This window comes from Dermacentor variabilis, chromosome 4, assembly GCF_050947875.1.
Source record: "Dermacentor variabilis isolate Ectoservices chromosome 4, ASM5094787v1, whole genome shotgun sequence".
Classification (NCBI taxonomy): Eukaryota; Metazoa; Arthropoda; class Arachnida; order Ixodida; family Ixodidae; genus Dermacentor; species Dermacentor variabilis.
Window position 1 is genome coordinate 17,427,970 of NC_134571.1, and position 15,895 is coordinate 17,443,864.

The window sequence follows — 15,895 nt, forward strand, 5'->3', positions numbered from 1 at the left end:
AGAACCCCCCTCTGTGACAAAATCAGCAAGCCTTTATCACAGATACACGCTGCATGCCCTTACAATACGCCAACGGCCATTGTCATACGTCGCTAGATTAGAAAGTTGCTAGTGGTGGTGGTGGTGGTGTTGCAGCAGGTGGTGTTGCAGCAGGTGGTGTTAGTAGAAAGTTGCTTGTACGTCTTACAAGCCAGAAACTTGCTTTCAGCTTGTAAGACATACAAGTCTATTCCCATTCAGACTGCCCTGCAAGCTAATGAAATATGTCCAGCATGAACACTGTGGGCCTGTGAATCGCACAGCAATTAATATTGAACGATGCTGCCACGACGTTCTTCTTTTTTTCGAGGACTGACAAAGTAGAGATGTGGTGTAAGTTTTTAATTGTTAAATTCAAACTGTAATGTAAAAATTCACCGAAGAGGGGACGCGGTCAGATTCGTTCTGGCTGCTCGTAAAACCCTAAAATGTTGTTCGTGGAAACCCTGGTTTCCCAAGCATGTTTGTTCTGGCTACCTACTGGCCTTCTGTAAACACCAAGAAAGCCTCGTTTTGTGACTCAGGTAATGATGCTGTTGCCTTGTCTGTACCTGTACGTCCCTCAAGAAGCATGCACAGTCAGTACAAAACGGCTGTGCAAGGCTTATTTCAGAGAACTAAAAAATTGGCCACCATTTACTTTCCACTGGCTTGAGCGCACACATTTTGCACAGACTGGGGCTTAGTTTGGCTGTTCATAGCATTCAGTGCTAACAAACAAAATAAATAATGTCCAGTTACACCACTCGATCAGAAATCAGTGGGCACAGTTTTTAGCAGCGCTACAATGACAATGAAAACAGGTATTATTCTAGTGTTGTATTTATAGATTCCAGAAGGGCAGATGTTTGGGCTAGTTGGTACATCATCAATAAGTTAAACTAGTGCAAAACACATGGAATGGAAAGAAGACTTGGACAACACATTAACTTGTACAGTTGATCCCACTTATAATGATACCGGTTTTAACACGATATGGGTTATAACAATGAGAAGCTGCTGTACCGTTAACTTTCATATGTTTTCTATGGTGAAATAATCTGCTTACTACAATACCCCCATTCCACATTATCATTTATAACGATGAAACCTGGCTGCTGGTTGCTCCTGCCAAAAGCTAATGGAATGCAAAATCCTTGAAAAGACTAAAAGAAAAAATAGGCTCCAATCCACACTGTGAAGGTGATTGGCCAGCGAAGCAGTGGTATCACCTGATTCGATAGGCCAATGTGACATAGCCTTGAACAGGGTCGTGCCGAGCCTTCCTACGACACAAGTGTGCCTATTGATGTTGCTGTTCTTTTTATTACTCATCATATTCACGTTGCTCTTCAGCTGTCCTAACTGTGTGTCGCTTGCTTTGGGCAGGAACCGCTGCATCCCACCTAGTCTGAGCACGACGCCATTGCGCATATTGATGTTGCTGTCCCCGTTGCCGCTCATCGTGTTCACACTGTTCTTTGGGAGTCGCAACTATGCGTGGCCTCTCCATAGCAGGGCACAAATAAAATCATCAGAACACAAATAAAATCAGTTGCTAATCTGGTCCTTCTTTTACATAGGAAAGTGCAATTATGTCATTTCCTGCTTTGTATATGTTACAGTTGCCACTTTCCGGCAAGTGCAGCTTATGCAACTGTAATCTTTACCGGAAAGTGCTTGCAACAAACACTACGCACGAAGCCGAGCTTTCCAGTTCTTTCTTTTTTTTTTCCCCTACATGGCCCGCGCTGCCGTGGATGTGCGGAGGTGAAAGCCATCTGATAGTGCTGCATGGAACCCAGCGGGACATGCCTCCCGCTATGCTAGGCTAAGTTTTTGCCCACGGACACGACAAATGCATCTGGGGGTAGAGGTATACAGTTTTGCTGTAAAAAATATTCAGCGCAGTTCAGCCAACGGATTAAGTCGCTCGTGATCATCTTTGTTGGTTGCGTCAAAGACGTTCCTAGCCACGTGGTTTCTCCGCCTCGTTTGAGTCGCCGCTTAAATGGAAGATGGCTGATCTGGCCACTGATCATCAGCAATGCACAACATTGCCAGTGGAAACGCACTGCTATAGATTTGGAAACAAAGTGCAGTATTGTGAAGAGCTACAAAGGCAGTAAAGAAGTGCGTGACTTGGTGAAGAAGTATAAACTATCACAACTGACGCTGTTGACTATCATCCGCTCGACAGAGAAGTTTGGCCAAGAAAACTGCTTGGTAGACAAAGAGTGCAAATGCGTTCGACAAAGTGCCTATAAGGAAGTGGAAGAGGCCCTCTACAAGTCGTTTCTTGGTGTCCATGCCATCGACTTGCCCATCACCGAGCTACTTTAGGCCACAAAAGCGAAGCTGCTTGCCCTACTCATCAACAATATGGACTTCTAGCAAGGTGGCGACTGGCTGCAGAGCTTCAAAGAGAGGCACAGGATTGTTTACAAAGCCATCACCAGCAAGGAAGCTTCACTCGAGGTGCACGTGAAGCAGAAGTAGATGGTGGAAACATTGCCACGCATCCTCGACAACTACGCTAACACTCACATATATAATGGCGATAAAACAGGACTGTTCTTCCAGATGTTGCCATCCAAGATGCATGCACTCAAAGGAGACACGTGTAAGGGCGGAAAAAACAGCAAGCTGCACCTCACTGTTCTTGTGCGCCAACATGGAAGGGATATCATAAGAAGCCAACAAACACTGACACCAAGGGCAACATAGGGGAAACTACTTGTGCTTAATAAATGAAATAAAGAAACGATGAATTAATGGAAATTAAAGTGGATGAAAAAACAACTTGCCGCAGGTGGGAACCTAACCCTCAACCTTCGCATTTCGCGTGCGATGCTCTACCAATTGAGCTACCGCGGCGAGCTACCAATTGAGCTACCGCGGTAGTACAAGTGTCCCGCATTTGTCATTGGGAAATAAGAAAATTCCCACTGCCTCCACAGTGCTACCAGGATACCAGTACACTACTGTGGCAGCCACAACGCATGGATGATACAAGAACTATTCCGCGAGTGGCTTTTGAAGGTCAATCAACATATCTAGTGATCTAAGAGAAAGGTGGCACTCATCTTAGATAAGCACTCCATGCCTGGAACTGGATCTGGAACCGCCTTTCAAACAGTTAGCGCCACCTTCAGCTAGCTGTTTCAAAGAACTTCAGCAGCACTGGAGAGGTTGTGGAATATAGCATTCAAGCTATACTGCAGGAAAATTGGCTCTAATGATAACGATCACATAATGAAAGGTGATTGTTATTAGCTCACTCAGTTTTACAGTAAAGCCTAACTGCTATCTTACATGGCTTTTGTTGCATTACTACTAGAGTGCAGTGAAACAACCAGAGATTTCTGATAAACATGAAGGCACTCACATCAATGACACCCTCGATGAGCTGCTCAATATCACGGACCCTCTGCTGCATCTGTTCATGCTGAAATGCCTCTCGCTCCATGCGGTTGATCTTGAGAGCCAGTTCATGCACTTCTTTTTGTGCCAGTACCAGCAGCTGGTGATCAGGGTGGTCGTGCTGTGTGTGCTTTATCAGCTCCTGAAAAGGTAACAAAACAGGGAAAATTTGTCACAGTGACTCAGTGCTTTTCAAATTTCCAAATTGGAATGAAAATTTTCTGGTTACACACACAGTAATACAGTGAGAAATTGGACTGGTTGGCGTTTGTTCACCTTGTAATGCTCCAAGTACAACCAACAACCATGACAGGACACACCAAACAAGAAACACCTATTAATTATGCTCTGCTCTTTTTGCCTGGTAAGTCCTTTTGTGGTTTTTAAAAGTACTTAGAGCATTGCAAGATGAACACACATTAATACTTCTGTTAGATATCATCCTCAACTGCTCAACCTCTTGTGTACATTTCAGCACTACAATTTCTTCAACATTTCTGGGTTTGAAAGCACTTGCAGAGAGAGGTCCACTAGCAATCTTGTGCACTTTCTACTTAAGCAAAACCACCTTCACTGAACTCCAACTAATGCATGTGGTCAGCACATGGTGAGTCTGCATTGTAAGTAGTAAGCACATACTCAATAATAAAGCTTCAATTTGGCAACAAAAATCAATGCTGAGCACACTCTCGGGCACCTTTGTACACAGCTACCTTTCGAATCCTGCACAAATCTTGACCTCATGCTAGAAAGAGGTGTGTCTCTACATGTCACCTATACTACTATGCACATGCACATGATGGAAAGAACTTATCCCTTGTTGTCATCATTATTTATTTATTTTATTTATTTACAGATACTGCCAGCTCTTGCACAAGGTTATTAACACTAGTGGAACAAATAGAAATTTATAAGTTAACATTATGGAAAACAATGATTACTAATATATTTGCATTTATATCTAACAGGTCAAGGTAAAAATTAACAGCACCAAATAACATATAAAAAATTATTAATAAACAAATGCACCAAGTCCCATATAGGCAAAAATATTCTATTAGCAGTTACAAATCAGGATGTCAGTGATGTGTTTTATAAATGACTCAGTCGATGAGGATGAGAAGGCATCTTCAGACAGAGAATTCCATTTGCTGATAGCTCTTGGGAAGAAGCTATACTTAAAATAATCAGTACGAACAGCAGGAGTACAAATAAACCTTGAATGGTGATGCCTAAAGGTCTCACTGCGAAGAATTTCAAAATAGTCGGCATATTTTATATGAACATTCAAAATGCATTACGTACGTACACTAAACCAAGAAAATGTATGTTGATGTTACTCTCTACCCTTTCACATCATACCAATTTGTATGAAACAAGCAACATCACATAGCGTTCATATACTTTCTGGAATGCCAGAGCTGCTTACTATGTCAACGCAGCTACACAGCTGCTAACATTTCACATGTAAACACAAGTTGGACATATGCAATGCAATAATGTGCTATCCTTATAGACACCTACATTTAGCAAAGCAAGAGAATGGTCACCTTTATTAGAAGTTCATAACGAGGTATCCTCTGCACTGGCATGATAAGAAGGGCATCCAGGGCTAATTTTCCTTTGTGCTCCCTCGATGTGTTCTGCGGAGCAGGAGAACATGTACCAATGGCATCAAAAATATGCAAAGACAGCTTTACATCTTTCAAAAACATCCCAAGTGCTGATTGCCAACCAGCTACAATTCAATAATGTGTGACCGACCAACCTCAAGAAACTTGGCAAAGGCAGGCTTTGCCTGAGTTGCCATCTTGATGGCCTCCTTCGCTGACTTCCAGTTGTTGATAAATGCAGTGTACGTGTCTATCACAGGCTGTTTAGTGAACTGCAAAAGAAGGAAAGTGAGAATGCAAACTGTCAGACATCACAACTCTTTCAAGGTCCACGTCTTCTTTCTATATGAAGATGTTATTATTATTATTATTATGTTACCTTGAAAAGCAAAAAATGAAGCAGTGACAGCACAATAAGTACCTTCAAGAAGAAATAAATGAAATTAACAGCAAAACGTTTTTTTAGGTCAGCTTAATACAGCACTGAAGTTACTTTCGATAAAGCGACGCACAACCCACAAAGATTAGTTGCGAGGCAGCAGTACAACTGCCGACATCGCTTTACGGCGCATCGCCAAAGTGGACCCGCCGCTCTATTGCTTCCAGCTTTACAGTGACGCGTGTCTATGACACGTTGGTATTTTGCAGGCACGGTCGTAAACGGACTAAATGTTCACAATGCATCGAACAAAAACGATAATACGATATTACGCTACTCACTCCGCGTACATGTCACAAAAGTTGTTGCCGCTAAAGAAGCGAGGTTTCGCCGTATGAGAGTTAAAGTGGCGCCGGGAGAGCCGGCTGACCGGCACCACGCCGGCGCCGGGCAGTGAAGCCAACCAATTGTGCAACGCTGCCGCGATGTCGCGCTCGCGTGCGCCGTAAAAACGCTATTCGCTGCTTGCCAATCTTTCTTTCTTTTTTTTTTTGCGAAATGGCGATCGTATAAAAGTGCGTCCTCGCGGTATTCTCAAGGACCAAAAACTTCGCGACGTCGTCCATTATGCTTTCGACTCTACGTACTGTACGCCCCTTTTCGTTTGAGTGCATATAAACGACCGTTTGGCCGGTTATAAATTATGACGCAGAAGTGAGTGTCTAAGTCTTGTACAGTACGCGCAGGAGGGAATCTTAGCAGGCGGCTATACAGTTGTTCCTGTGCGTGCACTTAAGCGACGAAGCTACAATAAAAGGCGCTTTCTGCACTTAGCAAATGAAAAGTGCGTGATATGAAAAGTGCGCGATGGAGATAGGCAGAAAAAAAAAAAAGAACAAAGGAGACTTTTCCGGATTAACTGGCCTAGACTAAGACGAATGGCACTATACCATTCAGCAACCATGCAAGAACCTGAATCAGCGAGCGTCGCAGAGCCAATAATTCGCAGAAAGATGCATAAACATAAAGGAATCCAGTAGTAACTGTAGAATTCAGTAGTAACTGTAGTAGAATCCAGTAGCAGCCGCTGAGTAGCTCAGGCTGAGCGGCGGTTTGCGGGCGCCACTAGGACCTTTGTTTTCTCTGAAGCTCGCAGGGGAATGCGGTAAACCTTTCTAGAACGCTTGCAAAATGTGAGATGTCAAACTGGCATCGCAATATGTCTTTTTTTTTTATCTTCACAGAAATAAATGGTGAATTACAGGCAAATATAGGAGCGTTGGCCTTTTAAATATTTGTTTCACATTCGCTGTGCAAGAACTGACAGCCACTTAATTATTCTTACGTGATTTAAATGCGAAAGCATAATGACTTCTATAGTTAGTTGGTTATGTCTATGATACGTGACGTCATACATTGTCACGTGTCTTTCACAACTCTACCTTAATCCACCTTGTTCTAATTAGTACAAACCTTAATCGCCTTGTCATAATTTGTGCCAACTTTAGAGGGACACCAAATGCAAATATTAAGTCAAGCTAAAGTGACAGACTAGTGCTCCAGAATCTATAAGGCGTTAATATTATCGCGAACAGAGCCTTAATAATCGAGAAATTGAGGTAAATGCAGCACATGATTAGAGACTCCCCCGGGACATTCAAGTACTTGCACGATGACCAAAGCACTCCTCAGTCAAATTCTGTCACTAGTAGTGAACCACTCGTTGCAGAAAACATCCTTGCATTGTATTATAAGACGAAATAAAATGCTACTTGTTCAGCTCTATTTCCTTTTTAGAAAAACGAACTAATTCAAATTAGCCGTGACAACGACGCGGGCGGTCGAAACGTTTCGTTTTCGCTCGACTCCGCGCCGCCCACGCTTCAGCGTTTCAGTAGTTTCGTTATCGCGCAGTGCTGCGCTGGTTTTGCTGGCCCGCGAAACTCGCACAAACTGCAAGTAGCAGAGAATTCAACTTCTACGTGATGTCGCAGGATGCCCGAATGGCCTACGCCACTTGACCAAAAAGCAACTGCAGCGACGAATCCACCGCTCTGCTCTGTCTTGGTTCAGTACCTTCGTCTGTCGGGCGCTGGTTTAATCACCGACGGCAGCAAAGGGTGTTGATAGCGTATACACGTCGGCGGAAACGTGTATGGAGGGGCTTTATATGAAACGTCCCACTCCCCCGGTTGAATGGCGGGAGAGTTGAATGTCGATAAAAGGTATTCGGACCCTTCAGATACAATTTTCTCGTAAACTATGTCTTTTCTTGGCACGAAACAAGCGATGGAAGGATTCTGGAATTTTATTTAAACAGTGCACGTCAACTTAATATTTTCCTTTAGTGTCCTTTTAATCCGACATAGTCTACCTTCGCTCTAATTTGTACCAACGTTAATCCACTTTACTTCACGTTGCTCTAATTTGTGCCAAACTTAATCCACTTAAGTTCACCTTCGGTCAATTTACTCCAGCTCAAGTCACCTTACTCTAACTTGTTCAAAATTTAATTCTATATTAGTATTGATGTTATACAATACGCGGATGACGTCACTGGTGACGTTCTTTTTATACATCGTTGCAGACAAAAACTGCTTTTTCTGCCTCGTGGGTCATGTAATGCGTACGCATTAAACTGGGCGTTCAGAAATATGAAGGAGCTGCAAGAGAGGGGGAGGGCGATATGCTGAGCAGCCACACCGGGTGCCGGGAAGCCGAGTTACGCCACTGAGAATGAGCACATGGGGCGCATACCCGCGCGGGTGACAGATTATCTGCAATAAGGACTCGAAGTTATATCTGTCAAGTAACGAAAGAGGACGCGATGTAGAAATCTTCACGCACAGAAAAACGCGTCAAGCCCGGCACGCAACGTCATCGATGGCAGCGTCCTAATTGCATTCTGGCCTGCCAAAGCGACTGCAACTTGTCTGCGGTACGAAACCGCACATCCAAAACGAGTGCTTGTAAGAGGGCGATCAAAGATAGCCATGTATAGAGCTACTCCATATACTCCTCCCCCGCTACTAGCCATGTACATATATAGCCGTGTACAGAGTTGCTGCATAATGTAGAGAGGAAAACTTTAATGGTATCGGAAGAGGTTAGCCCAGCGAGAGGCTTGGCATGCTACTCCGGCTGGCATGGTAACGGATGGAATAAAGGAAGAGGGTGGGGGGGGGGGTTTGCTCTCATATATATATATATATATATATATATAACTTGCAATAAACCTGGTCGTGTACGGCGCGCGATCTTCTTTGCATGTTGGGAAGAGAAAGACCACCCATAGCTTACCGCTTCGACAAAGACGTCGCCCACTTTCTGGCGGGTGTCCCAGCAGGAGAGCCTCTGGCGGAGCACCTCGAGGAATGCTTCGTGGTGGCTCAGGATCTCGGGGATCATGTAGAAGATCTCGTCCACCAAGCTGCTGTCCACCGTGCCCGCAGTGTCCGGGCTCTTCAGCGGACGCATGTACTTCTGCGAAGATCGGGGAACAGTCGCGCACTCATCCTACTGATGCACTCGGCAAACAAGTCACGATGATTAACGACTGCTCTAAATCGGATATATCGGAACGGAGAACGCCAGAGTCATGCGCGTCGCCAAAGTGATTGATTGGTCGACTGGTAAGCGGATTGAAGAATACACTGAGTGATCGATTGATTGGTCGACGTACGACTGCCTGTGGTTCTTAAACTAGCACATAAGCCTATATATTTAAGCGATCGTTTTTTGCATTCCGACCTTATGTATTCTCACAAGTCTTGAAGGCGTCCCTGTACATGCGCGGCAGTTCCGCGCCAGCGCTACAACGGGCAACTCAAACGACCGTAAAAAAGTTACGTGAATGGTTGATTAGTTCATGTTAACCTCTCGTCCTCAATAATGGTTACCCACTGCTTATATGTAACCTTATAAGACCTATTCTTCTGCAACACATCCAGCAGCCTGTCTGTAGTTATTTACTTATCCATACGACGGAAGTGTTTGCGAGCCAGGACGCTATTTCTCTAGCTCATCTGCTTTCTCCTTATTTCTGCGTACATCTTTGGAGAGATATAAAACTTTATTATGTCCCTGATGGGGTCCAGGGGTGGCGCGGGTCGGGATACTAATCCCCAGTACTCCCCTTCCTCACACGGCGGCCAGTACTTGCTTTCTGGCGGCGTCTCCGGCCATCCGGATGGCCCAGAGTTGCTCCTCCGGGTCCAAGCTAAGCAGCAAAGTCTCCCACTGCTCGGCCGTAGTTATTATGCGTGTAGTGTTAGTGCGGTAGGTGTTGGTGGGTGAGGCTTTGGGACATTGCCAGATAATGTGATCGAGGTCAGCGCGGGCCTCGCACGCTTTGCAGAGTGGGGAGTATGCATAGGGGTAAATGCGGTTGTAGAGCACGGGGTTCGGCAAAATTCGCGTCTGAAGTAGTCGCCAGGTGGTGGATTAAGATTTATTCAGCGTTTTCTGTGCTGGGGAGTAGCGTAACCGCTCTCTGCGGTAGTGGAAGAGGATTCCTCTGAACGTGACCATTCGGTCCCGCGCGTGACCGCGATGCAGAACAGAGGGCTGGTCAGGATCGGAAGACTTAGGAGAAGGATGATGCGCCCGGTGTGTGAGAGCTCGGGCGGCATCGTGGGCGGCTTCGTTTCCAGCCAGACCCGAGTGACCAGGGGCCCAGATGATCTGGACGCGGCGTTGCCTTGAGGGAGGAGTGCCAGAGAGTAACTTCTGCGCATGGGGCGCTATCAGTCCTCTTGTGTAGTTGCGAATGGCCTTTGGAGAGCCGGCATGGTTCGTGGCGCGAATGCAAGTTGACGTCCCCGTCCCTCTGCCGGGAATGGCGACTTCGGCATTCCGACTTCGACTTCGAATCGCCTGGCACATCCTGCTGTGCGAAAATTATTTTCAAGGGCGAGACTATCCCTTCGCACGTCAAGGTGGACCACTTTAGGCACCCTGTGCGACCATTCATCCCAAGGCCACGGCAATGCCGCAATGTATGCGGCTGGGACACGTGAGTGCTGTGTGCGAGAACACGAGAGTTCGCTCACGCTGCAACGAGCCCCACGCTGCAGACTCTTGTGCAGCCACAGTTCTCAAATGCACCAATTGCCTTGGGTCCCATGATGTTTCCTCGAAGGACTGCCCCAAAATGAAGAAGGAAAAGGCGACCTCGAAGCAGATGGCGAGAGGCCATTCGTCTCGTCGGGAAGGTGTTGCGGCCGTTAGAAAGCGACGTTCCCAACGCCGTCGGACTTCGAAGAACGCTGATGCCTCTGTGAAGAGTAGGCCTCATTCGACAACACCTCCTCCTCTGCCCCCTAGGCCTGGCGTAATTCAATCTAAATCTGACAAGGTCATGGCAGAGAACAATACAATTTGGTCCGCACTACTAAAGCAACAGCCAAAGCCAGAACAACGGCGATGTCACAACCGAAGCCGCAGCCGGTGCCACAGCCAAAGCCGGAGCCACGTCAAGTGATACAGCTACGCACGGCTGTAGAGTGCACAGCGTGGGTTCCTGACAAATTGCCCGAAGAAGACCGGCAAGTGGTTATGATGCTCCGGTTTCTGATAAATACTTTTCGAATGCTATTTGAATAACCTGCACACTCCGTCAACGCAAAGTGCAATGCAAGTGCTGGATGCTCTCAATTCAGTACTTGCAACTCTTGAGTAAGCATCATGGCTCACCGGCATCATTGTATTCGCACTGAAGTCAAAAAGGCTGGGGTTTAGCTTAACAATATACTGCCACGCACTGCAACGTACTGCTGACGCCCACCGGCTCCTTGATCTTCCCTGGTGACTTAAACGTGCATCACCATCAATTGGGAAGCACCGAGATTAGCTTCAGACAGCAGAATGACGGCAGCTTAACATACCGGCGGAGCACTTGCTTGAACTTGACTGATTTCCAGGCGCTTTGCTGCGTGCACACACAGTGTTCCCTCTATCCCGCTTTCCTCTTTCTGTTCCCCTTTTCCCTTCCCCAGTGTAGGGTAGCAAACCGGACGCTCATCTGGTTGAACTCCCTGCCTTTCCCGTCTTTGCTATCTCTCTCTCTCTCTCTCTCTCTCTCTACTTATCCATACAACAGATAACGCTATCTTCTAATGAAGGAGAAGAGACAACCGTTGGAAAAAAGGAACAACTGCTGATGATGAAGGTGACACGGCCCAACACATCCGTGACCAAGTAGACAGCCGATCACTAGGGCGATACCGCCAACTCACAGAAGGCCAGAGAATGCAGGCCATGTACTTTTCTGCTATCATGCACAAACCATGTTTGAATCACTCATAGCGTACACGTTGATCTGACGATGAAGGAAGTGACACCATCAACCACGCGTCGCGCATTATGTGCAGATGTCACGTTAGGCAGGCTGACATTCTTATGGGAAGGTGACGATACTTACATTGACCAGAATCTGGAGGCTCTCCACGTAAGACTTCTCCGTGTCGTAGAGCTCCCCGACGACATGAGTTCGTGTGTCCTGCACAGAAAGAAAGGCGACAACGTCACGACATGCTCGATCAAACCCGTGGCACGAGATCTTCGCGTGATGCTAGCCGACGTAAGGTACATATACTTTTAGGCACGTAGCGAAAACGCAAACGCTACTAAAACACTGACAAGCCCTCCCCACTTTCGGCAAGAGGCAAATGCCTTGTTGAAGGCTAGCCAAGCTGGACGTGCACAGCCATGCCGCTGTAAATCGCAGCGAGGACTCGAACGGGGTTCCGTACTACGACCTTGGAAAACAGAGGTCAACTTCGTTGAAGGCGTCATCGTGCTTTGTCGTGTAAGGCTTCGAAAACCCGGAATTTGAGTTCAACGAGAATGTTTCTCTCACTCTCTCCTAATTCGGTCGCACGCTGCGTCCTCTAAATAACTTTCACAGAAATGTGGAACGGCTGGTAGAGTCTGGCCAAAGCCGCTTGAAGGCTCCGTCATAGAATGCAGCGTGAAAAAAGAAAAGAAAAAGAGGAAAAGAGACATAAAGAAGTGTGCGCATCATTTTAGTTCATCCTTGCGTAGGTCTTATACTCTTGGCCTAGTTTACATGAGTTCATCTTGAAGGATTCGGCGCGAAGAGTGGACACATGAGACTGCGCAGAATGAAAGGCGAGAACGTCACGATGCGTTGAATCAAGCCCGTGGCGCAAGAGATTCGCATACAAACCAGGACAGACCCGTACTGTTTCTCTCGTCTCCCACGTCCGCTCCTTTCTTCCTTTTTCTTTTCTCGCCGAATCTTTAAAGTTTATAGTTTCTCATGTCTGTCATTAGGGACTGTATCATGACGAACGGACTCGAAAACGTGCATACACAAAGTTCCACTGTGCTGTTGTCCACAACGCATAAACAACCAAAGCGCAAGCAGCATAAGGCGGACTCCTTATCGGATCATACGACACGAAAAGGTTGCACTCCCCTGCACGCAACACTTGACCTGTAATCTCACATAAAAGTATGTTTGTTCGGAATCCTTGACATCTTTGACGACTTCAGCTGCACTGTTCAATATTTTATTTTAATTTATTCAATAAACATGCACCCAGCACTTTTCCAAAGCTACTACAGACCAAAACAGCAGCGTATAAAATTAAGTCGCTACACAAATGCAAACGTAAAATAATTATTTTGCCTCATGCCTTCTGCAGAGCCCAAATGGCTGCTATTAGCCCATGGTAGTCATTCAAAACGGCAACAATACACGGGACATATTTCAAGCACATAATTTGTGGCGTGGTGTTGCCCCGGTGTCTTTGCGCGTATTTTGCGCCTCAGCACGTCAAGGTTAATCACTTTAGCCGGCAACCACACGAAACACGTTTTGGCAGCTCATACGCGCCGTTCGTGCGCAACGCGAAACTAACGCGTCCACGCAGAAAATACGCCTGAAAATGCGTCACATGTGGTTGCCGCCTAACGACAGAAGCCTGAACGACAAGCGGCGAAGAGAGCGAAACGAGAGAGTGCAGAACCCAAGCACGATTACGCGCCGCCGCGTGGAACACCGCCAACAGCGCTCCGCAGCGACAGAGACGCGTATGCGTCACAGTTTATGGCACAAACGATGGCAGTAGAGGGCACGGTGCGGAGGATGGGGGTTCGGCTCCCCCCGACGGCAAGTTGTTTTTTTCGCCGACATTCAGTTTCCCTTTACCTTATGCTTTCTACATTCCTATTAAAATAAAAAATTACTTGCCCTATACTTTCATTCCCTCATTATCTGTTGGCTTCATATGGTTGTAACCATATAGTTCCTCACTATGTACCTGGAGGGAAATCTGGCACCACCGTCTACGGGAGTTTTCTAACGAGCGTTGTGCCGTCATGGGAATGACGGCATACGGGTGTGCGAGACTTGTGTTGGCTGGTGTTGTAGTAGGCTTCGTCTAAAACGTGGATATGGCTGCACAGATAATGCGTTCTTAAAATAACATTTTCATAAAAGGTTTTCATTCACCCACCTAATATTTTTCAATCAAGTTTACACCCATACAATGCATAATCAAGCAAATAAAAGCATAAACAGACGACAAAGTGTTCTGAAGCGAGCGCGAATCTTTTCGCCTGTCCTAAAACTTTAGCGGCCCGCTTATACTTTTTACTTGCCATATAACTGTACGTCCAATTACAAGTCCTCATAATTATGCAAAACAGTTCTTTTTTTGTGTAATAATAAATCTAAAACTGCTATTTACGTGCTGTTTTTGTAGGAAATGAATCATTGTGACAGACGGAACAATGCTAGCCAGGCGCGTCTTCAAGGTATCCTGACTCTCCGAGAACGACGCCAATTCGAAGTCACCACATACCGGCATTCCTATGCATCAAACAGTGCAGCAACGCCACATTTCCCTCTAGGTACTATAGTGACAAACTCTCCGGTTGTGACAAACAAAGATCGGGCCACTCGGTTCCCCTTCTGTTCGTTCAAAGCGCTCTTACAACATTCTGGCAACGTGAAACATAAGATGTCAAAAACATGATGACACGTGCTCGCCTTCCGCGCGTATAAGAAACGATAGCTGTGAATTTCGAAAGAAAAAAAAAAGGAAAAGGTCAACCAGCTCAACAATACAGTGTTTTGGTACTCTCCCGGTTCTGTAGGTGCTGCCCTGCTACCAGGGTGTCTGCCAAGTTGACATTTCCAAATTCCCCGAGTTTTTCAAGTTTTTCCTGAATGCCTCTGCAAAATTCCCTGAGTGAAACAGAGCTTTGTTTTATGTCAAGACGGGCTGACACCATGTTGCCCGATGCTATCGCTCTCTAGTAAGGATGTTAAAAAATAAAACAAGCGACTTAATCCAGTTTAAATAATAAGCAGTAATATTTATTGTATTCAGAAAAAAAACAGAACGGAGGGGTTAGTAAAATGCACAGCGAATAAATTATCTTCGAAAAGAATATGGTAAAACCCATTGCAAATCGAGTTGAACATTCTCAAATAGCAATAAGAAGGAGATGCATACCGAAGCAAATACTTTCGAATATGAGCTATTTCTATCAAATATGCATCCAGTTTAAATTTTTAATAAGGAATAATATTTATTTTATTCAATAAGAAAGCAGAAGGGAGGGGTTAGTAAAATGCACATCGAATAAATTATCTTCGAAAAGAATATGGCAAAACCCATTGCAAATCGAGTTGAACATTCTCAAATACCAATAAGAAGGAGATGCATACCGAAGCAAATACTTTCGAATATGAGCCATTTCTATCAAATGATAATAAGCTCATTGGTGTGAGGCCCGAATTTTGTCACAAGTGAGATTCTCTCTCAACAGCTGGTAAGTCAACCTCTACTGTCCTGACATACTCTCAGCCCCCGCACAACGCTTCAGTGTTGCGTCTCACTGATGTAAAGAGTTTACTTTGGTTTCAATGGGGGGCACCTGCCTTTCGGCGTTATCTGGCACTTTGTTTTTTGAGCTCAAGCTCCTTCAAAGGACCAGCGGCACGCTTCCTTTCTTGTCCATTCCTCAATGCGTAGGTCTTTTCTGTTATCGTCGTCCTTCCGCCACGCATTTGCTCCACGGATCACTTTAAGCATCCTCTTCATCAGTTGTACAGCCAACGTTCGAGTTTTCGGACTCCCTATGGGCTGCGAGAACGTTCGAAAAATCGGGCAGTTCGAAAAAGGGAGGACGACAAAAAAAAATGAATGCAGGTCTTTTACTGACCTTAAGGACACAAATCGCCACAGACACATCCGAAAAAGCTCTGAAAGACTGCCAGTACAGTCATTAGGCATATCAGTGCTCCTCGTAATGTGACAGGAGATGGCGGGTGCACGCGTGTATAATTAAGGAAGACATACTGTGCCCCGTGACAATTGTCCCTTCCCACGTTTGCAATGCTTCACCGCAGCACTTTCGCGTATGCTTTATGGCGTAACATTTCTGTGTTGAGGCGAAGCTGACTTTTGGGAACCGGCAGTGTGCA

General features: G+C 45.7%; 1 protein-coding gene across 1 annotated transcript in view; it reads right to left on the reverse strand.

Annotated features, from left to right (window-relative positions):
• LOC142578721 (rho guanine nucleotide exchange factor 17-like) overlaps window positions 1-15,895 on the reverse strand; it is a 247,716-nt gene that overhangs the window by 52,967 nt on the left and 178,854 nt on the right. Inside the window, exons 4-8 of the mRNA XM_075688231.1 lie at window positions 11,855-11,932; window positions 8,734-8,916; window positions 5,210-5,326; window positions 4,992-5,084; window positions 3,407-3,583 (exon numbers count right to left, since the gene is read on the reverse strand). Coding sequence (XP_075544346.1) covers window positions 3,407-3,583; window positions 4,992-5,084; window positions 5,210-5,326; window positions 8,734-8,916; window positions 11,855-11,932 — 648 coding nt within the window. The remainder of the gene's footprint in view (window positions 1-3,406; window positions 3,584-4,991; window positions 5,085-5,209; window positions 5,327-8,733; window positions 8,917-11,854; window positions 11,933-15,895) is intronic.